The 25,611-nt window shown below is 51.2% G+C and overlaps 1 protein-coding gene across 2 annotated transcripts; it reads left to right on the top strand.

The window, feature by feature from the left end:
* Positions 1-23,752, top strand: PPP2R2D (protein phosphatase 2 regulatory subunit Bdelta). 2 transcript variants are annotated; one of them, XM_066355436.1, is made up of 10 exons: positions 1-232; positions 314-406; positions 10,578-10,675; positions 11,310-11,475; positions 12,219-12,331; positions 15,588-15,765; positions 18,028-18,192; positions 19,846-20,015; positions 20,088-20,179; positions 23,246-23,752. In XM_066355436.1, exons 1-10 carry the CDS (start codon positions 22-24, stop codon positions 23,523-23,525), a joined length of 1,566 nt encoding a protein of 521 aa, XP_066211533.1. In that variant the 5' UTR covers positions 1-21; the 3' UTR covers positions 23,526-23,752. The 2 variants fall into 2 exon arrangements, with proteins under 2 accessions (XP_066211533.1, XP_066211534.1); XM_066355437.1 differs by lacking the exons at positions 1-232; positions 314-406; positions 10,578-10,675; positions 11,310-11,475; positions 12,219-12,331 and adding an exon at positions 12,340-12,428.
* Positions 23,753-25,611: the final 1,859 nt, after the last annotated feature.

Below are 25,611 nucleotides of genomic sequence, written 5' to 3'. Positions count from 1 at the left end.
CCGCGGAGGAGGCGGAGGGGGATGACGTCATTGAGCAGGGCGACTGGCATTGGGCGCCATTTTGAAAAGGGAGAAAAAAAATCCCTCCCCCGCTGTGACGGCGGCGGCCGCGGCGGCGGCCTGGCTGAGGTGCTGGGGCGGGAGCTGCGCGGCGGCCGCTTTCTTCGTCCGCCGCCGCCTCAGCGCCCGCCCGCCGGCCCGCGCGCGCCCGCCGGCCGGCCGGCTATGGCAGGTGAGGACCCGCGCGGGCGGGGACCGGGGCGCGGGGCGTGTGCGGGGCCGGGCGGGGCCTGACGCGCCGCTGTGTCCGCAGGAGCCGGAGGCGGCGGCTGCCCGGCGGGCGGCAACGACGTGCAGTGGTGCTTCTCGCAGGTCAAGGGGGCCATCGACGAGGACGTGGCAGAAGGTAAGGCCGCGCCCTCCGCGCCCCTCCCCACGCGAGACCCCCGGGACCCGGCGCAGCGGCCGCCCCGGAGCGTGTGCGCTGCTCGCGGGTGGCGCGGAGGCCAAGGTCAGGCGGCCGCCGGCTGCTTCGGCGGGCCTGGAGTCGGCGCAGAGACCGGGCGGGCGGGGCGGACGGAGGTCGGGACGCACGCGGTCTCATCCCCGCGGGTCGGGGCCGGCTCGGAACTACGGTGTCAGCCGCTGTCCGGCGACGTCTTGCAAAGCTCCTAACCTGGAGCTGGTCGGCCCTCCCCGTGACCCCAGCCCCGACTGAGCCGGGGGCGAGGTTGCCGGGCCGCCACGCGGGGGGCTGCCCGTCGGACGCGCGCGAGCCAGAGCAGGCGCACGTGGTGGTCGCCGTCCTCCTGCCCAGGGGCCAGCAGGTGGGCGCCCGGCCTCGCGCCCTGCCCGCCCGCCGGACCCGCGCGCCCTGCCCGCCCGCCGGACCCGCGCGCCCTGCCTTCCCAGATCCACGCGCCCTGCCCGCCCGCCTGTCGGGGCCGCAGCTGTCGGCTCCTCCTTGGGAGGCTCGTGGCGCGGTTGCTGGCCTTCGATGGGAACTGGGCGACTCTGTAACTGCAGTGGTTTCCTGGTCTCTTTCTCTTTTTTTAGGATGCGCTCCTTTTTTTCATTTTGCCTGTGCCAAGCGGGTGACAGTCCGGCCCACGCGAAATTCCTGCCAGCGGCAAAGCAAAGCGTGTGTGTTTAGGGGCAGGGGGTGGAAGGGCTTGCTGCCTCTCCCTTTCTGTAGAGAAGTTGTCTTTCCCAACCTGCTTGGGTTGAAATGATGTCTTTTTAAGCACGATGTGACAGTTTGACAGGACGCTGTCCTTTGCAAAATCTTGACAGAACATTTTGTTCTCAGAGTTAAACTGATAGGATAGCTTTGCATGTTTAAGTGAAATTTTGGACATCTCTAAAAGGGTTGGTCTTTTGGGTTTTCTGTCTTGGTGATAGCAAGGTCTGTGGTGATCACCAACGTGTTTTTTGATTGTGGGGTGTGTTCAAGCTTTCTGTCTGAATCTGCACTTGCTGTGGCCTTAGAGGTGGCAGTTACAACCCTTCACTGTTTGTCTTACAGTTGTGACAGTTTTGTGTGGTTATGTTACTGCGGTAGAAGTCGTCAAGAGGGAGGAGGGTACAGCCACTGAGGGTCAAGAGGACCGTGGAGGAGCCAGTGGTGCCACCGGGCAGCCTCGAGGAAGAAGTGCCCAAGCGTGGCACACACGGGCCACTTACGGGAGGTGCTGGGCCCTGGTGCCTTGAGTAGTGAGTGTGTTCCTGAAGGCTGTGTTCTGGTCTGAGCTCTGTCTGAAAAGCCACTCCTGCCCTTGGGCTCCCGCTTCTCAAGCGTGGCTGACCGGCAGGCTGGTCGGCACCGGGGTAAGGGAGGCACCAGTGTGTGTGAAGCGGTGCAGCCTGACTTTGTAGGTAAGGTGTGTGTGCCAGGGAGACCGGCTTTTTATTCCCTTTTATGTTTAAAACTAATCATTTTGGGAGGCTTGACTCGTAACTCCTGAAGGAAGTGTTGTGTGGCATAAAATTTGAAGCCTTTTAAGAGTGGGGTCTTGCTTACGGATCAGGTCAGCCATAGCACCACCAAGGCTGTCCTGTCTGCCCACACCCAGGAGTAGGGCCGGCTCAGGAGGAAGTTAGTGACCATCCTCCTGGTGGCTGGATGCAGGAGTCATGGTCACTGATGAGTTGCCTCTCCCCCTACAACAAGCTAGCTGTAGCTGTAGTCATCACCCCCAAAAGGGGAGTAGGCGAGCCTTTATGCCTAGATGAGCAATAGTCAAAAATCTAAAAACCAGGAGGAGGCTTCCAGAAGGAACTGAGAGGTTGTTAGCTTGTACCTCCAAATAGGTTCCGAATGGTGATCACTTTGTGGAAATTGTTCAATGTGTGGATTTTTCATGTTGATGCTTACTCTCCATCACCCAGCCCCTCCTCCCTTTCCTTGGACAACCGTTCCCTTTCGCTGGGTCAGCATTTATGCAGATGTCACATGGTATTATGATCCTTCTCTTTCAGCAGAATGTGAGTTTCTAAAGCTTGAAGGCTGGGTGGCCCAAACTCCCACCCAGCTCCTTGTAGAGGACCCAGCTAGGAGGTAATGACAGCTCACAGTTGTTGAGCGTGACGTTCCAGAGACTGCTCCCAGTTACCTGTGTTCATTGATTCCATCCTTACACAACTCAAGGAGGGAGGAGCTATTTATTGTTCTTCGGAGTTTTAGATGCAGAAGCCATGGCACAGAGGCCAGTTGCTCTGGTCAGCAGGCTGACTGGCTCCAGGGCCCATGCATGCTCTGCTGCTTCAGTGGCCATTTGTGGCCACTGCTGCTGAAATTCCCACCATGGGATGTGGCCACTGGGGGTGGGGGAAGGTTGCTCTGTCCTTCTGAAGCTCAGGAGCTCACCAAGGGAATTGTGGAGAATTCCCTGGAAGGGGAGTCCCTGTCCAGATTCTGTGAGGCCAGTAGGGGGAGTCCCTGTCCAGATTCTGTGAGGCCAGTAGCAGGGTTTCAAGAATGGCCAGGCTAGAGTGTTTGAAGAAGGGCTACCATGCAGGCAGAAGTCACTGAAACACTTGAGTGCCAGGCAAATGACGCAGGAACTCTGCTGCCAGGTGACTTTGTTGTGACGTCACTGCCTTCTTGCAGGGAGCTTGAGGTCCACTGCCTTTGCACATGAGGCCCTTTCTGGATAAACAGTGGTGGGGGAGCTGGAGGGGACTCTGTAATGAATTGTTACCTGATTTCATGTGGCTTTTTGTAGAGTTTAATAGTGGCTGGTTCCTTTCGTCTCAGAATTTGTAGTTTTAAATCTCTTGGTGTTATTGTATTTGATGATTTTGTTTTAATCAGTATCTTAATCCATGATCTGATCCATTGCATTGAATTAGACAATCTTTTTCTGGAAAAATAATACTAAAGAAAACTAAGCGTTTATCTGCTTAACTCAAGCTTAAACAGGATGTTATATAAATAATCCGGGTATCTGAGTAATCCAGTAGGGCCCGCCTTTCTAAAGCGAAAGGGTAGCAAAACCTAAGGGCACTTGGGCGTCAGCACTAAGAAATTACTGTGTTTCATTGAATATACAATGATTTCACAGAGGTTAAAATGTGGGAAAATGTGCCCCTTAGAAGCAATGAAATATGGTAGTTGTGAAAACTTTTCAGATATAGTCATCATTTTTAGAGTAGAGTGATTGATTTTTTTTTCTGTATATAATGACATTTAGTATTAGTGGCTTTTTTTTTTTTTTTTAATCACGATAGGACAACGTGTCTGGTTATTTGAATTATTTCCAATCTGATGTCTACATTTCATTATAGAATTCCCATTTACTTAACATTTATGACTAAGCCATTGAAAAGGCCTTCAGGAAAGCATGTTCTATGGAAAATGATCTGGTAACATTCTTGCAGTTGAATTTAGGAGTTTTGTGAAGAGAGTCTGACTTTGGAATTATCAAGTATATTTGATTAATACATTGAACATAATTATTGAACACAGGTTCATTGTAATGTCTCTGAAATCAAGCTATGTGTTCAGGAAACTGGACTGAACTTAGTTATATAGTCAGATATAAGCTTCCAAGATTATGGTAGTATTAAATCCTATTCGTTGATTTTTTTTATTACTTATCAAAGTCTGTTGTTTTACTGGGAAGTTCTGGGTTTGATGTGTGTCTGCCATTTATTAGGTCTGAAGGCCCTTTTCTAACTTCAGCATCAGGTTTTTGTTAATATCAAACAATGTGCAGTGCCTCTGTAACCTGGAAATTGTTGCAGCTATACTTAAATGTAAAAAGAGCAGTTTCTTGTTTTGTCCTGACCCCTTTCCAATCTCTCCGCTCACCCCGAACCTTTCACATGGCACATGATTTCTGGCTTCTTCCATTATTTTTCAGTGATCCTTCCCATCTCCTGAATGCTGCTTGTACTTCTTTGCCAACTGAAAATATTCTTTGCCTTCTGTCTATCCTACTTTCTGAATCCATCTCAGATTCCACTGTCTGTGAATCACAGCTTAGCCGCTCTTGATCCTGTATTCTGTGTTACAGCCTGATTTTCCCTTGCACTCAGCATACCAGGTGTTGAGCCGTTGGCTCTGTCCTGCTTGCTGGTCCTCACTTCTGTCCTGAGGGTTAACCCTATCTCTTCAACTTGATTGATAATCGGATGTGTAAAGGCGTTTGGTACAAAGCCTATTTCAGGCCTCTCACTAGCTTTCTGTTAACTTGCCTGGTTACTTACCTTCTCTTTCCTCGTCTGTAAAACGGATGCTGTTCCCTGTGACCGTTACAGGGTTGTTAGGGATTGCAAGGGAACGCCTGCCAGATGGGCAGCACAGTACCTGGTAACTGTTAAAAGCTGGTGTTTGGGATGAGCTTCCGGCTGAGTTCATCATAAAAGGTCTGTGGTGCAGAGGACTGTGGGTGCAGAGTGTTAGAACAGAGAAACCCAGCTCCTGACTCAGGAAGACCTCTGCTTAGACTGCCTGACGAGCACAGGGGTCAGTGTACCTTTCTGAGAGGCGGGCATGTGGAGAGAGCGTGATAGAGGTGCCCAGCAGAGACTTGTGTGAAAAGTGGGGCTGTGTGTAGGAGGAGGGGGAAGGAAAGTGGAGAAAAATGTTCCGTGGAGGGTCCTGGAGGAAAGATTGGGGAGAGTGTGGTGCATTCTGGGAAACCAGAGTATACCTGGCAGGGGCAGGTTGGCGGGTCCAGAGGGCGATGAAGGAAAACCTTGAATACCGTGCTGAGGACTTGAATTGAGCTCTGGCGTGATTGTGATAATAAGCCTTTAAGATGTTAAGCAGAGAAGTGACATTGACTTGACATTTTTTAGGAAGGTCACTCTGGCCTTTGAAGAATGGATAGCAATGGAGTAAGAACAGAGGCGGAAATGCCAATTAGAAAGTTACTACAATAATAAAGGCTGGAAATGCCAGCCTACTCTAAATCTGAGGTTTGCCAGCTTGTTTGTAAAGGGCAAATAGTACCTATTGTATAGATTTTGTAGACCAGGCTGTCTCTTTTGCAACGATTAATCCCAACTCTGCCTTTGCAGCAGGAAAGCAGCCCAAGACCCCACTTGGAACGGTGTGGTGGAGGACCAGCACCACTGTTAACAGTACAGCGGGGTCAGGCCCGTCCTGTGCTAAACCAGGGGTTCTCAGAGCCGTGGCTGCAGGAGGCCCAAGAGCTGATGTTCTCATGGGTCATATCTATTGATGAATCTATACCAAAACTTGGCTAGTTATAGAATTATAAGTTGAAATATATTTTTACCAGAATCTTGAGGGTGGCGAGTATTCCTACCATATTCCTGCATCTCATGTGATGCCTCTGATTCCTTCCTTCAGTGACATGTTTGTCTTTTCTGGAGAATTTGTTTTTTTTAAATTGTGAGACAGAGAGACAGACTCCCACATGCGCCCCGACCAGGATCCATCTGGCAAGCCCCCTACAGGGTGATACTCTGCCCATCTGGGGCCGCTGTTCCATTGCTCAGCAACTGAGCTATTTTAGCACCTGAGGTGAAGCTATGGAGCCATCCTCAGTGCCCAGTCCAACTAGCTCAAACCATTTGAGCTATGACTGCAGAAGGAGAAGAGAGAGAGAGAAAAGGGGGAGGGGTGGAGAAGCAGATGGTCACTACTCCTGTGTGCCCTGACCAAGAATCAAACCCAGGACTTCCATACACCGGGCTGCTACTCTGCAGCTGAGCCAACCAGCCTGGGCCTCTGGAGAATCTTAGACTCTCCCTTTTTCCTTGGTGTTCTGGATTTCAGAGTGCTGCACTCGACTGGGTCTGGTCTTCAGCCAGACGTGGCTTAGAACTCATGTGCTGCCAACTAGGAACTCCTGTCTCACTCCTTTGATGGTTTTCTCCTTTCATTGTGTCCCTGGAGCTTGGTGACTGGTGATGGGCCCCTCACCCAACCCTCTGATTAGCTCTTACTCCCTGTTGTTCACCTCTTTTGTCTTTTTGCTTACTCTTAGAAAGAAATCTGTGGAAGTTCTTTTTTTGTTTGTTTGTTTTGTGTCAGGAAGGGAGAGAGACAAGAAGCATCAATTCTTCCTTGCGGCTCCTTTGTCTCTTTAGTTGTTCAGTGATTGCTCTCTCATATGTGCCTTGACCAGGGAGCTACAGCAGACCAAGTGACCCCTTGCTCAAGCTGGCAACCTCAGAGTTTTGAACCCAGGTCCTCCGTATCCCAGTCTGATACTCGATCCACTGCGCTACCACCTGGTCAGGCTGGAGAGTTTTGTTTTGTTTATGTTTTGGGGTTTTTTGTTTTCATTTTTGGGGTTTTTTAGGGGGTGTATTTTTCTGAAGTGAGAAGTGGGGAGGCAGTCAGACAGACTCCCACATGCACTGGACCGGGATCCACCCGGCATGCCCACCAGGGGACGTGTCCATCTGGGCCGTTGCTCTGTTGCAACCAGAGCCATTCTAGCACCTGAGGCAGAGGCATGGAGCCATCCTCAGCGCCTGGGCCAACTTTGCTCCAATTGAGCCTTGGCTGCGGGAGGGGAAGAGAGAGACAGAGAGGAAGGAGAGGGGGAGGGGTGGAGAAGCAGATGGGCGCTTCTCCTGTGTGCTCTGGCTGGGAATCGAACCCAGGACTTCCACACACCAGGCCCACACTCTACCACTGTGCCAACCGGCCAGGGCTAGGCTGGAGTTTTTTATGATTATTATTTTACATTTGAATTTCAAAGAGCACTTCTTTGTTGTTTTTCCTTTCTCATAGCTCGCTGCTGGTTTTAGGGACCCCACTGGGTATAGTGCACCATCTCTGGTCCTCTCTGCCAGGCAGCTGGCTTCACAGGCTGTGGTGAGACCCCCTGCTTAATACTGGGTGTGCTTTGCTGGCAGTGTGACCAGTGTTACTAGGTGTTAGCTCCCTAGGGGCATGAATTATCATTTGTTTGACATTTTACTGACACTGTCCTCTTTCCTCCAAGTTCCTCCTTTGTTTTGGGTCTCTTCTTACACCTGTCTGACTCTGAGCTGAGGCTCCTGTTTCAGTGGAGCCGTTGGGTCCGCAGCACTTGTGTGCAGGTGGGCTTTTCAGCTGGAGGCTCTGACACCCTCTCACAGGCTTGATCGTTTTGGAGAGGAATCCTGGGGGTGGAGGGAACAGTTCACTCCTGGAGGGCAGCATCTGGGACATGTGCATGCGTGGGAGAAGCTGTCGGGATGGGCAGGCTGGGAGCCCAGCAGCTCTGCTCAGACATGCAGTCCTGTCCGTGTTGAGACTTGGGTCAGTCCCCACTCCACCTCCTTGATGTGGGTGTGAGGGAGAAGAGAGGAGCATCTGAGCGGCCGCTACACCGGCTCAGGTCTGAGGTGGGTGCTTAGGGGCTGCTGAGCACGCTCCGTGAACGTAGTCCGTCCTCACAGCAGAGTGCCTCGGCGCGGCTGCCTGCCCATCACCCTGGAGCCTCACTCTGGCCCTGCGACCAGGCTCTGACGCTCAGACAGGAAGCAGCAGAAGCAAGTCCTCGTGGGTGCGTGGGAGTGTCCGAGCGCCCAGCATGTGCCCTCCGTCAGGGTCGGCCCATGCTGTCAGCACCAGTCTGGTTTGTAAGGGAGCATTCGTCAGGTTACATCCATGCTGGTAATTCTAATTGCATTGACTTTGTAATTTTGTTAGTATTTAGTTTACATATTTATTTTGACATTAGAGCAATTCTAAATTCAAAGTGTATTTCTTTTTTTTTTTAACTTTATTTATTTATTTATATTTTACAGAGACAGTCAGAGAGATGGATAGACAGGGACAGACAGACAGGAACGGAGAGATGAGAAGCATCAATCATTCGTTTTTTGTTGTGTGTTGCAACATCTTAGTTGTTCATTGATTGCTTTCTCATATGTGCCTTGACTGCGGGAATTTAGCAGACCGAGTAACCTCTTGCTGGAGCCAGTGACCTTGGGTTCAAGCTGGTGGGCTTTTGCTCAAACCAGATGAGCCCGCGCTCAAGCTGGCGACCTCGGGGTCTTGAACCTGGGTCCTCTGCATCCCAGTCCAGCGCTCTATCCACTGCGCCACCGCCTGGTCAGGCTCAAAGTGTTTTTCTAATTTTAGGTTTATACATATTTACGTACCTTAATGAGAATAATTTCTCACCACTGACAGTGGTGAGAAACTCATGGGAGTTTCTTTTTTAAAAATTCAGTCCATTTTAATTAAGTTTAAAAATCACTGGCAACTAGAATACCATTAATTATATAATATGGTATACCCCCTGGGTGTAAGTGATACAGATTTAGTATCTTTTAGTCCAATACAGAATTTGTTTCATTTAAGCAAACTGTGTTGAGTAATTTATTTTAAAAACTGACACTTCTTTCTAACAAGAAGAAGCTTAAATCTTTTCCCAAGTTTAACTGAAGATTTATTTTTAAAAGAATAAAGAAATCCCAGGCAGTAAAATTCAGTATCTTTTTATAAGTCGGTTAGCAATGCCAATGCGATAAGAAATCATCATTTTTTTAATTGATTTTGAGAGGTGAGGGAAGCAGGAAGCATCAACTCATAGTAGTTGCTTCCTGTATAGCCTGGACCAGGCAAGCCCAGGGTTTCGAACCGGCAACCCCAGCATTCCAGGCCAACACTTTATTCACTGTACCACCACAGGTCAGGCGAAATCATAGTTCTTTTTTTTTTTCTTTACAGAGACAGAGTCAGAGAAAGGGATAGACAGGGACAGACAGACAGGAACGGAGAGATGAGAAGCATCAATCATTTAGTTTTTTATTGCGCATTGCAACACCTTAGTTGTTCATTGATTGCTTTCTCACATGTGCCTTGACTGCAGGCCCTCAGCAGACCGAGTAACCCCTTGCTTGAGCCAGCGACCTTGGGTCCAAGCTGGTGGGCTTTTGCTCAAACCAGATGAGCCCACGCTCGAGCTGGCGACCTCGGGGTCTCGAACCTGGGTCCTCCGCATCCCAGTCCGATGCTCTATCCACTGCACCATCGCCTGGTCAGGCTCATAATTCTTTAATGAGAATGTTTGTGAATACTTTTTGAAGTTATATAGTGTGGCTACTTTGAGGGGTTCTTCAAGTAGTTTCAACGTTGGGGTCTGTTTCCAATTAGTGCAGACGTTTATGACAGCAAGTTCAGTTATTTCTCTAAGTACCCCAACGTCAGTGGCCCTCTGACCCGGCCGGTTACTCTCATTTGCTGGTGGACATGCCCTTTGTGCTGGTGCCCCAGTAGTGGGCACGCTTTGAAGTGAACCAGCCCTTCCTCGGAGCAGAGAGATGGGTTTTCTGGGGCAGTTGACAAAGGTTGATTCTGGTGGTGGCCGTAGAACCAGCAAATGCAGGCCCTTGGGAGACCACACCCACAGGTAGTCATTGTTCAGTCAGCACTCAGGCTGGAGTTCCAGAGAAAACTTCTCTCCAGAGCCCGAGGGGGCACATTTCTTGGTGCAGTGTCCCTCACAAATTCAGATTCATTCCCTCTAACTAAAATGTTAGCCTTGGGACAGCTAAGGACTTTTCCAGCACTTGACTTTATCCTCTGTACCTGTGGGCCTCACCCCTCAGGAGTGATGTCCAGGATCTTTGTGTTGATAGTGTCAGAAGTCTCAGGCACCTGACCAGCAGTGTCTTGCTAAGTAATGATGCCATCACTCTCGGTGGCATGACTTTATCCATTATCCAGACAGTGGACAGAACTTACACTGTCTATCCCATAACAATCAGATTTATTTTAAAAGTTAGAATTAGGCATGCATTACAAATCAGGCAACAGTCTCCTAGGACCAGCATTTTTATTTTCAATTTTAATTTTCTAAATTTCTTCCCTAAATCCGTGTATTAAGACAACCCAATCTAGATGAATTCTGGTGCACAAGGGACCAGGCACTAGATCACCTAAGCAAACCCGTAAATCAATATGTGCTCATTGGCTCCGGGCTCCAGAACCAATAAGTGGCTGCTTGGTAATAACAAGTTTCCCATGAATATTTGACTTTATGCAGGGAGAAAGTTTTATACGTGTTTATCTTTCGACTCTTTTTATTGATTTTTGGTATTCATTGTAGCTTCTCTCAAATCATAACCTGGAAATTGCTTCTATATTTTATTGACAGCTGACATCATCTCAACTGTTGAATTTAATTACTCTGGAGACCTTCTTGCAACAGGAGACAAGGGCGGCAGAGTTGTTATTTTTCAGCGGGAGCAAGAGGTCAGTAATTTACAGTCCACGAACCCGATGAATCAGCCCCTCTCCTGCCACGCAGAGGAAAGGGGCACAGCTGTTTTTTCAGTCTGCAGTAGTGCCTGCAGAATCTTTCCAGAGTGCATCTCCCCAAGTGTGGCTCTCTGCTCCTACTGCAGCACACTGAACTGATTTTGTGTTAAAGATTCGCTTGCGAGTCTCACCGTGGTCTCGAGTACATGTAGGGATTTCCGCTCCGCTCCTCTGGTAGCTGCTGGGCGGGGCTCCTGTGCCCGGCCGTGCACAGCCTGTGCGGGCTGCTGCCCAGGTAGCGGCAGACTCCACAGGATCAGGGTGCACGCGTGTCGCTTCTGTGGGTCCTGTTCTCGGGTGCTTCCCTCTGTTCCGGGGGGTGGGTGGGACAGCCAGGCCAGGACAAGGACACGCAAAGGGGCCTGCTGTGCTGGAACCCGGAGCCCAGGCCGGCGGGAGGAGAGGCTGCTCTTCTTTCTGACTGGATCACTAAGGAGGCTGGTTTTCATGTCATCTGTTGGACTTTAACTTTTAAAAATGTGTGTGGTCATTTGATGTTCACATTGGTAGGACGAACATTTCCCTGCACTGTGCTTCTTCATTAAAACACATTCCTGTTTCCTTGCAGAATAAAAGCCGCCCTCATTCTAGGGGAGAATATAATGTTTACAGTACCTTTCAAAGTCATGAACCAGAGTTTGACTATTTGAAAAGTCTAGAAATTGAGGAGAAAATTAATAAAATTAGGTGGTTACCACAACAGAATGCTGCTCATTTTCTACTCTCTACAAATGGTAAGAGCTTTTGTTTCTAACAGTTGTTTGATTTAGGTTTTTAATTTTCTGTGTGTTGGTTCTTTTTTATTTTAACCCATTTGAGAAGTTATTTCAGCTTTAAACTTTGGGGGAGGGTAATTATTAGCTAGGAAGCAAGTAATTGGTTGAAAACTGAAAGAGTGCAAACACACACTCCCTCTCCCCCTCTCCCTTCTTCCCCCTTCTCTCTCCCTCTCCCTCCCTCCCCCTCCCTCCCCTCACCTCCCTCCTTCCCCCACCCTTACCTCACCCAGTCCCCCTCCCTCACCTCCCTCCTCCTCTCACCTCCCTCCCCTCCCCTCCCCCTTCACCTCACCCCGTCCCCCTCCCTCCCACCCTCACCTCCCTCCTTCCCCCACCCTTACCTCACCCCGTCCCCCTCCCTCACCTCCTTCCCCCTCCCTCACCTCCCTCCCCTCCCCTCCCCTCCCTCCCCCACCCTCACCTCCCCCCTCACCTCACCCCATCTCCCTCCCTCCCTCCCTCCCCCACCCTCACCTCCCCCCTCACCTCGCCCCCCCTTCCCCAGCACCACATACTTATAAAAGGAAACGATGTGCCCATTGTTCCCTCCCCGTTTCCAGTTCTGACAGCTGTGCTTATGTAGGGAACGAGTGTTCATCCACAACTGGAAGTAACAGTTTTCTAGTAAAATGCCCCAATAATAGTGGTGCCTGATACAGTTTCCCTTTTAACGTGGAGAATGGGGTTTTTATTTTCAGATAAAACTATTAAATTATGGAAAATAAGTGAACGGGATAAAAGAGCAGAAGGCTATAACCTGAAAGATGAAGATGGACGGCTTCGCGACCCCTTTAGGATCACAGCGCTGCGGGTACACCCCTTCCCTCTCCTGTGTCAGTGCTGCCTGTAGACGGGAGTGACGCCGCTTGCTTGAGCTGCTGTCTGCCTTCTTGGTTCAGAAGTCCCATGTAATGACACACTCGTTGTCCTTATACGTGTTAGAGACTGGTATGATACGTGTTAGATTCTTTCTGTTTGCACAAGAGCAGAGGTCACACGTTATCTTCAACACACCAAAGGAAAGACTCTGATTTAATTCCACAGCAGAAGTTTTTCTAAATGTATCCGCCACCTTTCACTGCACAGGTTCAGCAGCCTGTGTGGAGGGCTGGCGGCCAGGAGGAATTCAGAGCCCCCTGCGGTGACAGGCACAGGCTGCGAGCTGAAAGAGGAGCTGCCGCTAGCAGGGCGCAGTGCCGGCTGGCCGGCCGTTTCTGTTGGATTCCTCAGAGTGGACAGAGGCCGGTCTTGGGTGTCCCGTCCTCACCTGCTCGCCTGACAGCCCACGAGCACTGGTGCTATTTTCAGTTGTTGATTTTCCCTCCCTCTTTGGGCTCCAAGATACAGTGTGAAGTGGCTGCATTTCATCACTTCTGATACCTGAGTTTTTTCACGTTTTTAACATTTATGAAGTAGAGTAAAACTTAAAATCTTAGTGTCTTGTAATTGGCCTGGGGACATACTCCCCGAATAGTGTCTTCAGCGTGATGAGATGGGATAGAGATGAAACACGGGCGTCGAGCCAGGCACACCTCGTGCGACACCAGGTGGCCACAGGAAACCCGCAGCCAGTGGTGAAGAGGGTCCCCGACAAAACTGCCTCCTGTGTTTGACAGTGTGTTCAGTTGTTGGTCGGGTGCAGGCTGGCCAGGGCACACATGCAGACTGGTAGCTAAGGCACTACAGAGAGGGACCCTGTCACGGACTCTCCCCACAAGCCCCAGTGGCTGTGACACTGGGCAATGTGTCTGCAATGCCATTCCTCAGCTCCCTGCACGGGGTGCACACGGGCGCACAGGATGGAGTCCCAGCCACCAGCAAGCGGTGCCCCAGCAGTTAGGAAAACGGGGGTGTGCGCAGGGGAGCATGGCCGAGGCGACGTGCGGGGGGGGGGGGGGACCGACAGTCATAAGACCTCTTAGGTTGGTAGTGTCACTGTCTCAGGGTGGGGGGAAGAAGGCTGTGTGATGTGCTCAGGTCGAGTTTGTAGGACCCTAATTTGAACCAGGATGACCCAGATGGTTTGCAGTGCCCATGCTGCTGCGCCTGTGCCGTGGCTCACCGATACTGCACAGTCCCCACTAGTGATGGTAACACGGGTCACAGTCACCCAGTAGAAGCCACTTACACTGTCGTGTGAGGGGAGTGGGGTGGCCCTGCCACTGCGCTCTCCTCCCAGCCTGTCCCCAGCCCTGCTATCACCTGAGCACACTCCCTCTCTCAGAACCCAAGTTCCTCCTGACCCTGTCCACTCGCCACACGTGACTCCCACAGGCCTGTTCTTGGGAAAACTTACTAGGTCCAATCTTCATTTTTTTCAAAGCTGCTTTTATGAATGTGGCCTGGATAAAACTGGCAGAATTGACAGCTGGTGATGTGGGTGAGAAAAGAGCAGTTTCTGCCTAAGCTGCTCTTATGAGGGGTCACAGGCCGGGTAACAGCGTGACTTACCCGTGAGCTCGGGTCTGGGTTTGAGTTCCTAATTACCTCTAAAGGTTCAGTGGGAGACAGTGACAGACTCCTAGGTTGTCTAAACTTCATTGGGTAAGAGTGCAAACGGTTGCTCTTGAATTTTCTTCTCTAAATTATTTTAGTGTCAGAAAAGGGCTTAAATTAGAGGAAGGCGTCTTCTACTGTAAGTATTCAGTTGTCTTGTGTTCTGATTATTAGAGACGTGTTGGAGGGTGTGCCAGGCTGTCCCCAACCACATAGGACTGTCACTTCCTGCTTTGAGAAAGCAGGTGTGTGGTCAGCACTTACTGAAATGAGGGACGTCCTTCTGTGCATATTTTTCCCAAGAATTTTAGCCAAAGAAGACTAAATTAAGAGGTTTCCTTTTTATCTTTTTAGTCTTTCCTTTTGGTTTTGAATTACAAAAATATACTATAAAAATATACCATCATTTTTGGTGTCCCCCCCCCTTTTTTTTTAGTAAGAGGAGGGGAGATAGTGAGACAAGACTCCCAAATGGGCCCCGACCGGGATCCTCCTGGCAGCCTCCATCTGGAGCCGATACTTGAATCAACAGAGCCATTCTCAGTGCCTGGGAATGACGCTGGAACCAGTCAAGCCACTGGCTGAGAGGGAAGAGTGAGAAAAGGGGGAGAGAGAGGGGAAGAGAAGCGGATGGTCACTTCTCATATGTGCCCTGACCAGGGACCGAACCCAGGATGTCTGAACACTGGGCCGACACTATCCACTGAACCAACTGGCCAGGGCCCTTTTTGTTTCAATTTTAAAGCTCACTTCCTGCTAGAGATGTCAGTGATGTTGGGCCTTTTTTCTGTTGTCACGTGTGGACACTGTCACCTACGGTTGTGCCCTTCCTCTTGTCCTTCACTTGGTGTGCTCCACTCTGCTGTTTCCATTTTGGTGCGGCTGGCCTGTTCCCAGGAAAGCCTTCTCTGACCTCAGTGCTCATCACAGAGATGGGGTTTCTGAGCCCCCTTCTAAAACCTACTAAAGTGTAACACCCACAGCAGACATCCCTTCCCTGTAAGTGAGCGGCCCCATGACCACACAGTGCAGCCAGCGCCACGCTGAGAAAGGCACCTCCTTACACCACGGGCCCTGCCGTGCGCTCTGCCGGGCGCTCCTCCAGCCCTGCGCCTCCACGGCTCTCGTGTGTTTGTGTGTGGTGAGCAGCAGGCCACTGGTGGGGGGGAGAAGGCCCTGCGCCACCCCCACTGCCAGGACAGTGGGCAGGGAGGGTCTGCCCAACCTCCTGTCAACACCATGTGGTCAGGCAGCTCGTGGCCACAGAGACAGACAGGACAGTGAAGCCACAGCATTAGGCATCAGAGCCTTGGAAGCAGTAGATTTAGGTGCCAGTTCAATCTTTTCTTCCACAAGAAAGTGCCATCTTTGGCAGTGGCAGCCAGGGGGAGCCGTTTGAGCCAGACAGCCTCTGTAGCCTGCTTCCTGGCTCTGTTGCTGGTGTGGGCTTTACCTGCACTAAACTGTTACTTAGCTGTGAATGGAGATATGTCCCTTTTGTCATCTGCTGTGTGCTCTGATTATATGCTGCTGTGACCTTGTGTTGAATCCCTGTTTCCTTCCACTTTTAGGTCCCAATATTGAAGCCCATGGACCTCATGGTAGAAGCAAGCCCACGAAGAATTTATGCAAATGCCCACACATACCACATAAATTCTATTTCTGTAAACAGCGATCACGAAACGTATCTTTCTGCAGATGACCTGAGAATTAATCTGTGGCACTTAGAGATCACAGATAGAAGCTTTAGTATCCTTCATGGGCGGGGCTCACTCTCTCCTCGGCTTGGTCTTCAACGGGGTCTCAGTGCTTCTCCCCCCCCCCCTCCCCGCGCAGCCTGGGAGCCTGGGACGGAAGTTCTCTGTGGTTTCAAGTGTTCCTAAAAACACAACTGCCTTCCACCTTTGGGGGAAATTTCCTCTTTGATGAGCATGACCTCACGTCCATTGCCTTCCTGGCTGATTTGGAGCAGTTTTAAGTAGTAGTTATTTGAAAGTTCAACATAAGAATTCTCTTTTAGAAGATGAGCTATTTAAGGAATCATAGTAAAAAATTCATCTTTTAAGTGATATATGCTACTGTTACTTTTAGGGTGAAAATCTGAATATTACTGGCTATTCACATTTTAAAAGTTACTGATTTTTGCAGAAGATGAGAGCCCTGTGAGTTGCACACATCAAGTGGCTTCGGTTGGATCTCTCCACGTTTTGGAGTGCTGTCCAGCTGGCCAGAGTCGTCTCGAGGACTCCTCTGCTGAGGCTTAGCGCTGGCCCGGCCTTGACTCACACAGCTCTCGTGAAATGAAGTGTGCATGACTTTATAAGTGCTAGCCTCTCACACTTTTCATTAGTTGTCCTTTACTTGGTCTGCTTATTCACGTGGTTACCTAGTGTATGGGACTGTCTGATGCTCAGTGCTGAGGTCTCTGTGGAGCCGCTGTTGGCCGAGGCTGGGCAGGACAGACGGCGTGTCTGACTCCCCATGTTCTCTCTCCAGGTTGGTAAAGCTCCACTGTGTATTTATGCCCATGCTCCTCTTTCCCTGTGTTCTCCTTAAGTCCTTAGGTTTTTAATCATTCTTCTGAGTAGAACTGAAATAACACAGAGGAGGAAGGTTCTGCCCTAGTCTGCCCTCCAGTGGTGCTCATTGTAAGCAGTTTGACGTCCACCTTCCAAGCTTCTCACGCCTCTGTGAGCAAGTTTGTGTTTTTTTAAACACCAAGCTCGTCCTCTACACGGTGAGAGTGAAGTTCCAGCATCAGGAAGGTCAGGAGGCATTCAGCCCGGTCTCTCTGAGCCTCCTCTTCCTCTGAAATTGAGACGCTAGAATGTGCCTCTTGGGGTTCCTGTGAGAACAGAGACTGGGTGCAGAGCCTCAGGACAGTGCCTGGTGGGCGCAGTGCCCCCGCCATTACCTCGCTCTCTCTTCCCGTGTGGCCATCTTTCCGTGCCAGCAGGAGCACAGATTTACCTCGGGACTCGTACAAGACATTCCTGTTTTATGTACCGCTCTGGAGCCGTTGATCTCTATTAATACTCATGTTTGAGAGTATTTTTTCACTGTCCTTTGTCATTTTTCTCCTGTTAGAAGCTTATGTTCTTCTTTAATGATCTGTGAGAACTGATAACATCAAGAGTTTGTTAAGCAGTCATAGCTTTCATTGTTTATCAAAAAATGGTTGTCCCACAGTCAGGCCGTAAATCCCCCTCCCAGTGACATTATGAAACAAATACTTTCTCAGACCTGCTTGTATCTACGAACACTTTAAAAATACCTTGGTTTGCTCCCATGATGGAGACGGGCTGCTGCTGCTGCTCGCATGCTCAGTCCCTGGGGCCTGTGGCTCTGCATCTTCTGCGCTCTGACAGCCACCCTGGGCTCTTCAGTGCCTGCTGTCCCCTCAGTGTGTTCTGGCTTCCTGTTCCTGCTGAGCTGTCACGTGTGGGACACTGCTCTCTGCCCTCTGCACTGCAGGCCCTGCATGGGGGCCCACTGTTGCAGCCCGCGGGGTCGCCGCCTCGGTCTGTCCACGCCTTGAGCTGTGGTGTCACCTGGGTTTCAGCTTTTTTGTCTCTGAAGCTCCATCGTGACCAGTTTCTTCTCTTGTTTCTACACTCGGCAGCCGACAGAGACCCCGGGGGGAGGCAGTGTCAGGCGCTGGGGAAGTAGAGTCTGCTGGAGTTTGGGAACACCCCCGTGTGTGGTACGGGTCGAGCAGGGGTTTGTGCAGGTGGGTGCTTGCTCGCTGTCCTTGTTCGTGTCACTTAGCCGGTGTGGTCTGTGTGAAGGCTACTGGCCACGTCCCCAGCAAGGGGGAGGGCAAGTGTGTGTCCAGCCTGGGAGACCGTTCCCCTAGTCGGGTGATTGCATCGGGTCGGAGTGTCCGGGATACATGTGTGTCATCGCCTCACTCACGGCTAATCCTGTAACTTCCCTGTGGGCACTTGTGCTTCCTTACTTGGCTGTGGACTGACTGAACCCACCCACACTCAGCCTTAACCGCGCTTCCAGACATCGTGGACATCAAGCCCGCGAACATGGAGGAGCTGACGGAGGTGATCACCGCGGCTGAGTTCCACCCGCACCAGTGCAACGTGCTCGTGCACAGCAGCAGCAAGGGGACCGTGCGGCTCTGTGACATGCGCTCCTCCGCCCTGTGTGACCAGCACGCCAAGTGTAAGTGCCCCCTCAGCGGCGGCTCACTTGTATCCCATGTCCAGGGGCCAAGGGCTTGCTTCTCGTGCCTGCACACCCAGCATGCGCCACCTTGGTCCTGGGCCATTGCCAAGAGGGATGCGCCATTAAGGTCCCTCTTCCTGTAGATATTCGTGGTGGGGCCCCTGCAAGGTCGCTCTGCCGGGGTCTTGGTGTGTCATCACAGGGCTCTGGGCTGTGCAGCCAAGAGCTATCTGGGCTGGGCCACCAGAACACACTGGCCCAGGACCTTTCCTGGCTGTCAAGGAGCTGGACTGGACTGGCAGCCAGTCCCTCAGAAAAGTCTAGCACTTGAACCCCAAACCTTCATGCTGCTGCTAGGTGAGTAAGATTGTGGTTTCGTTTTATTTTTGCCCATAAAGAACAGCCTGACGTTATAGAAAGTCAGTGTGCGTGCCATGGGGGTGACGCGTGTTGTGGTGAGGACACTTGCTGGCAAGTCCGAAGGGCACCCCAGTAAAACGTCCTGTCAAAGGTAGCGCCTTGATGTCCACCTCCTGACACTGTCCTTCAGTGCGGCCCGTCCCCGTCCGTCTGGAGTGTCTCCCGCATGGAGCACCCGCACCAACAGTGCCCACGTCAGTATTCCATTCAGTCACGCTTCTGCCTCATCCTCTTTTTTGAGGCTAATATGTGTTTAGAATTCTGTGCTCCATGTAGAATTCTAACAGTGAAGAGGGAGTCTTAGAACACCTGTCCTCTTATCTGCCAGGTAACGCTCTTGAATGGTTTTAGATTCCAAGAGTTGTTTTATTTGTCAGCAAAGGAATTTGAATAAATTGCTACCATCTTGCTTAAAGTTAACTTTAGATGCAGAGCCAGCAAGCCCACAGGTTCCTATATTTAAAAAAGAAAAGAAAAACTAAAGCAGCTTAAAAATGAAAGGCCGTGCAGACCTCCTTGCCCCAAACTGACTGAGTCGAAGGCAGGGCGGTGCAGCCCCAGACGCACAGGTGGAGGGCGGGGACCGGCCCTGGGAGCAGAGCGGGAGGCAGAGCGGTCTGCCCCGGAACATGAGGCTCTTCCTGAAAGCAGTGGTCCCCTGCGTCACAGTTCATGGTGACCAGTGAGTAGTGGAGACAAGCCTTGCCACAAGTGAGCCATGTTCGTTGTGGAAACCTGGACCACGCGTGCCCAGGTGGAGGTCATGGTCACTCCACGGACCTGGGAGCACTTGCTCAGTAGCCCCGAAGCCAGGGCTGTGTTCTCATGGGATGATAGGGGCGGAGCAAGGCTGGACATGTGTGCCCAGGCCTGCTGCCACGAGGACACACAGACATCTGCGCAGTGACAGCCTCCAGTCAGCGCAGGGTCCTTGTCCAGGACACACGTCAGCATGTCCTGGGGAGCTTGTTCAGGTAGCAGTTCAGGCCTCACCCAGAGATGCTGGTCATGAGTCCGGGTGTGGTCAGGGCTGTTCTGCTGCTTCCCTTGCCACTCGGCATTGGAGTGTCCTGTCTAAATGTCTGAGCACAGAGGGCAAAGACGAGTCGGGGTCTGGGGACCGGAAGTGTGCGCAGTGCCCCTGGAGTGTCAGGGAGGGCCGGTCCTGCTGGGGCTGCAGTACGGCATGTTGTGCAATTTCTAAACAGAAGCCAAAATGTTGTTTTTCAGTTTTTGAAGAACCTGAAGATCCCAGCAGTAGATCCTTTTTCTCAGAAATCATTTCCTCCATCTCTGACGTGAAGTTCAGTCATAGTGGTCGGTACATGATGACCCGAGACTACCTGTCAGTGAAGGTCTGGGATCTCAACATGGAGAGCCGGCCCGTGGAGACCCACCAGGTGAGGCCACTGCGCGGGGACTTCCCACACCTCGCACCTGGCGCTTTCTAATCGTCCTGTGATCTCATTAAGGTCCACGAGTACCTTCGAAGCAAGCTGTGTTCTCTGTACGAAAACGACTGCATCTTCGACAAGTTTGAGTGCTGCTGGAATGGTCCAGACAGGTAAGCCTGTGTCAAGACTGACCGCCACACAGGCCGGTCTCCCTCGGGTCACCTTGGGTTTGATATGTGGCGTCCAGAGGTAGAAGGGCCAGGGTGAGCTGCGTGGAGGACACTGGCAGACCTGGCTCTGTGGGCTGTGTGTGGTGACAGTCTCATGGGGAGAAGGTCTGTGTGAGCCGACCGCTCCCCGTGGTCATCATCCCTCCTTTATTTATGCAGTAAGCACAGTGCTGTGGGCTGTGTGTGTGGTGACAGTCTCACGGGGAGAAGGTCTGTGTGAGCCGACCGCTCCCCGTGGTCATCATCCCTCCTTTATTTATGCAGTAAGCACAGTGCTGTGGGCTGTGTGTGTGGTGACAGTCTCACGGGGAGAAGGTCTGTGTGAGCCAACTGCTCCCGTGGTCATCATCCCTCCTTTATTTACGCAGTAAGCACAGTGCAGGTTCGTGTTGTTCCTTAAGTGCTTATTTTTTATTTCAAGATGAGTGAAGAGGAAGGCAGTAAGAGGCCCCTTACTAGCAGGTGTGAGGATGGCCAGCTCAGTTTGCCTTTTCTTCTGTTTAGAAGCCCAGGGGAGACCTGCAGAGCTGCTGGCTGTCACTATGAGAGGAGACAGGGGTGGCCTGGGTGAAATCCTGACTGGACTGGGGACATGACAAGTCCGACGCCTCGGTAGTGTGTGTTCTGCGCGTCCTGCTGAGTGTGTCTTTACTATTAGAAACGTCTGTCCTGGCGGTGGCAGCACGTGATCTTGCATCATCTTTATTAGAACTTCATGTCACTAGTGCTCCTGTTGTAAGGGACCTGCGGACATTCTGAAAACCCTCAGCACAAACAGCAGGAATGCGGCTGTGGCCGCACACGTCTCTTCATGTACACAGCGGAACTCACAAGGAAGGGGTCTCACAGGGGCCAGAAGTGGAGAGGGAGCCAGGCCCCACTGCCTCAGCTCCTGACCGGAGTGGACAGGCACGTGGGCAGGGCGCCGAAACTGGGGCATCCTAGCTTACGGGAAGAGCATCTGCTGGTTTCCAGAGGAGTTGGAGGCCTGGGAGTGGGGTGGGCGAGATGCTGACATCCGTGGCCAGCCTGTCCTCTGTCCGCAGTGTGGTCGAGACAGAGTGAGGCAGTCTGGGTGTCTGCAGGAGCTGACTGGCTACAGGTCTGGTTTCCTCTTAGTGGCCATGGGTGCTGGCTGAGGACATGAGACACCAAGGTCAAGACAGGGCTGTTCCTCACGGCACAGCAACAAGCATGAGCTTTGTGGTGGCCTCGGTTCCCCAGTCCCACGGGCGTGACCCGAGGGCCAGGCAGGTGCCATGCAGGCAGTGGACCTGCACTTGGTCCACTGCAGACACCAGCCTGAGGAGTGGGCCACATGGAGAGCCCTCAGGAACCACTCTTGGGCTCGGGGTTTCCCAGGCTGCAGTTGGTGCACGGGAGCTCACAGGTAGAAACACCAGGCTGCCGCAGTAAGTCAGCGGATGACAGAACTGTGCTCCACGCATGCAGATACTCAAAATCAGACGTCACAGAATACAAACTAATGCCAGAGTATTCACAGATGAAAGGAACCAAACTTGAACAAGGTACCACAGACTAAAACAACCTAGGAGATATGGACAGGGATCCAATAGAGCTCCTAGAAATGACCAGTGCAGTCGTTGAGGCTCGGACAGTGCTGCGCACAGACAGCAGACTGCACCAGTACACGGTGGGAGACCCTGACGTTAAGACATGGAGGACAGTGAGCATCTAAGAACACATAATTTCAGAATGCTGTATAAACACACACAAGGTGGTACACGCCGATTCTAGTGCTTGTACACAGAACACAGTGGGGTTCAAATGTCAGCAGTGGTTTGTGGGAACATGGCTATTCTCTATGCTTTTTGGTATATCTGAATTAATGCAAAATCCGTTTAAATCACCTGTCCCCTGAACACCCCCTGCCCGTTTGCCTGGCAGCCTCTGTGGAGGGCAGAGGAAGTGGGGGAGCCCTGTCCCTGGGCCCCTCGGCCCTCAGCCGTCTAGAGGGTGACAGCCGCTGCCAGGAGTCCACTGACGCCATGTCTGGCGGTGTTCCCACAGCAAAGCAAGCACAGCCGGCTGGGAGTGATTTTTCTCCTGAGTCTTATCTTTTTTTCTGGTGTGAAGCTTTAGACAAGGTTAATCAGACACTCAACTATTTGCCCATGGCTGGGATCAGCCTTGAGCTGTGGAAAAGAAACACCAGGCTTCCATCTCCTGGTGCTATGAAGACAGCCGCTCCCACGCCGTGACGAGACAGGAGGCCGCGGTGTCGGAGGAGGGAGACCGGGCGACGTGGCCGAGGTCCTGGCCTCGTCCTTCCCACCAGGAGAAACCAGACCAGTGTCATCTGAGCACATCTCCAGAGCTGGACTCATTCTGAAGCCAGGGTCATCATTCGGCCCTTTTTCTCACTTTTCTAGAAAAGACCAGAAGGCTTTACCAGTGTGATAGAAATGTGTCATGATGACAGATACTGAAAGCCGTTAGAATTCATCCTGAGGGAAGAGCATTGCGACATCTGGAATTGGTTGTGAAATGAGGTTCTATCTTTCCCACACTTCTCCCCAGGACTTCCTCTTTACTTGTTGCTTTTGAATCGATGAATTAAAAATTCATTCTTTGACCTACTGAGGGAGGCCACAGTGACGAGTGAGACTGATGTCTGGTGACTGAGCTTGATGTCAGCTCTGAGTCCTGGCACAGCACAGAAGCTGAGGCTGGAAAAGCCCCAGTGCTGCCCAGGACCAGGGCAGGTGTGTGGAGAGGGTGTTTGCCTCTTGAAAGTGCCTTACTGTAGCTAAGAGTCTGAATCCACTGCTTTTTTATTCTGTAACATCTGATTTTCTTTACATGATTATAAGTACATGAAGTTCAGTAAGAAATTCTCATTGCATTTCCCTCCTGACCATGATTACTGTGCATGTCTTAGTGCTAAGACTGGTTACGAGAGCACAGGGTACCAGAAAGGGGCCCGCGCCGGGCCGGCCGCCAAGTGCCTGCTCACTTACACTGCTTCTCTCTCTGTCTGAGCAGTGCGATCATGACGGGGTCCTACAACAACTTCTTCAGAATGTTTGACAGAAACACGCGGAGGGATGTGACCCTGGAAGCTTCCAGAGAGAACAGCAAGCCTCGAGCCACCCTGAAGCCTCGGAGAGTTTGTCCAGGCGGGAAGAGGAAGAAGGACGAGATCAGTGTGGACAGTCTGGACTTCAATAAGAAGATCCTGCACACGGCCTGGCACCCCAACGACAACATTATTGCCGTGGCTGCCACCAACAACCTGTACATTTTCCAGGACAAAACCAACTAGCGAGCGCATGTGGACAGCATCTCCCGCGTAGCGCAGCCGGCGTTTCAGTCGGGGAAGGGGTGTCCTCCGCGGGGCACAGGGGTGCACTCTGTTCCCCTCCAAGGCTGGAGCCCATGCACACACAGCCAGGGGTCATGGGGGTCTCTACGCAATTGAAGAGCCTGTTCAGGGCAGGCTGATGGACAGCTCAATACGGCCATTATTCATAATAAATGTATTTATTTAAATCTGAGCCGTCCTTTCCAGTTTATAGACCACAAAGTGAACACTCAGCAGAACATCTGTCCTGTACCTCGTCCCTCTGCTGTCTGACTGGGACTCTCGTGTGGTTGTGCCGACCACCAGGGCCACCAGCAAAGCGGACTCAGGCTTCTTGACCCCCACACACCTGTACCTCCCATCACACCTGTTGGTGTGGCCCCCCAATAAAAGCAACACACTATACAAAGTGTTTTCAGTTCAAACCTAAGCATCAGCTTTTCTTTGATCGCCTATAATGAAGTACAGACTTGTGTTTCAGGACAGCTTGAGACCTTGTCCGTCACTAGCAGGGTGCTAGGACCTGTGGGGTCCTGCACGTGCCTGTCCCCACACTTGCTAACTTCGCTTGTTTCTGCAGAAATAGTACATCTGTCAAATGGGACACCCTGACTCACCACTGAGAAAGCAGGTGGCAAGGAACTGAGCAGACTTGCTGCTAAGAGATGAAGGCCGGCCTTCCCTGTGGTGGGAAACACCCCTGCTTGTTCAGGGACGGGCGTCACAACTGTGTATGCCGAGTCTCGTGCCGTACTTCCAGCCAGCACAATTTAACAATTTCAATTACAAGGTGAAGCCACCCGCATTCCCAAAACAAAAGCCATAGAGGTGGGAGCACACGGGGCGCTGGGACCACGCTCCTCAGGACTCACTGAGCCCAAGTCTGTGTACAGGACGGGAGCCAGGCTCACGTGTGCTCTGGGAACAGGTGGGTTTGGATTACTAATGATGGCAACACACAGACGTTGGTCACTCAGGACCCTGAATCCAGTTCACGTTGTTAGAAATTGAGATGGTAAAAGCTCCCTTATTTAAAAAGAACGCTTACTCTCTGTATTGGTTGTGACACGGCTCACGAATCCAAGATGTGAAAGTTTTTAAGTACTAGTCAATCCTTGTCCTTAAGAAAGCAGTTTTTAGTAAAATAGGCTTGTCTATATTTCCACTATTTTGACCAAAAAGTTTTAACAATTCAGTGTTTAACTGGATTTGCACAGTGTATTTGGCTAACTTTTTCCATCTTTCCTTTAAATCGTGTTTCCCACCAAGTAGAAAGCCAGCCTTCGGCACCTCGGAGGAGCTGAGCAGCAGGTAAGGGCCACAGGTGGCTGCTGCACATCTAGATGGCTTCCTGGAGGTGGTGTCAGCTGCTCGAGCTCCCCGTTCCTGTGGGGCTTGGGGAGCTGCTCAGGGGTGCTTGAGCAGGCACTCACGAGTTAACTCGTGTTTGCACCTGCGTTCACTATTTCAGTTTTTGAAACCCAGGGTAACAGGATTATTGTATTTGTGACTACCCTGAGGATCGAAGTCCACCGTTCTGTGTTCTCATGCAGACTCCCTTTTCTTCCCACTCCTCCAGGCGTGAGACCGCCACATCAAAGGTACGGTAAACAGAAACAATCAGTGTCCAGCTGTCTAAACTTGGACTTCTAACCGCTCGCAGTTTGAACATGTTATCAAGGGTATAGTAAAATCTTTCTTCGTCATGTTCAGTGCAACTAGAACGTGTAAAGTGTGTGTTTCAAAAGGAAAGCTCAGCGAAACCAGATATATTTGCAAACCGTGTTGCGTATCATTACACGTATACCACACCAAAAAAACTAAAATATATATGTATAAAATATGTAACAGCTATATACAGTTTCATTTAAACCCATTATTTATAAATAAAGTATACTCAAGTTCAGATGGTTTCACTTTCATACTTATGAAAAAATAGCCAGTAACATGAGAGAACTTCTGCATAAAATTGCTGGTCAATATGTTAAAAAGGCCCCTAGTAATTTCTTTGGTCTTTCCCAGTAGGGTGGTTTCCAGTTAAGCCTTT

This window comes from Saccopteryx leptura, chromosome 13, assembly GCF_036850995.1.
Source record: "Saccopteryx leptura isolate mSacLep1 chromosome 13, mSacLep1_pri_phased_curated, whole genome shotgun sequence".
Classification (NCBI taxonomy): Eukaryota; Metazoa; Chordata; class Mammalia; order Chiroptera; family Emballonuridae; genus Saccopteryx; species Saccopteryx leptura.
The sequence above is the reverse complement of the archived record's forward strand: the minus strand, read 5'-3'. Positions and strand labels throughout refer to the sequence as shown.

What these genes read in the sequence shown, in the direction of transcription:
- PPP2R2D (XM_066355436.1), top strand. Translation starts at nt 22, where the DNA reads ATGACGTCATTGAGCAGGGCGACTGGCATTGGGCGCCATTTTGAAAAG. An exon ending in GATCACAGATAGAAGCTTTA is followed by an intron (nt 15,766 to 18,027) that starts GTATCCTTCATG and finishes CCGCGCTTCCAG; the next exon opens with ACATCGTGGACATCAAGCCC. An exon ending in GGCCCGTGGAGACCCACCAG is followed by an intron (nt 20,016 to 20,087) that starts GTGAGGCCACTG and finishes GATCTCATTAAG; the next exon opens with GTCCACGAGTACCTTCGAAG.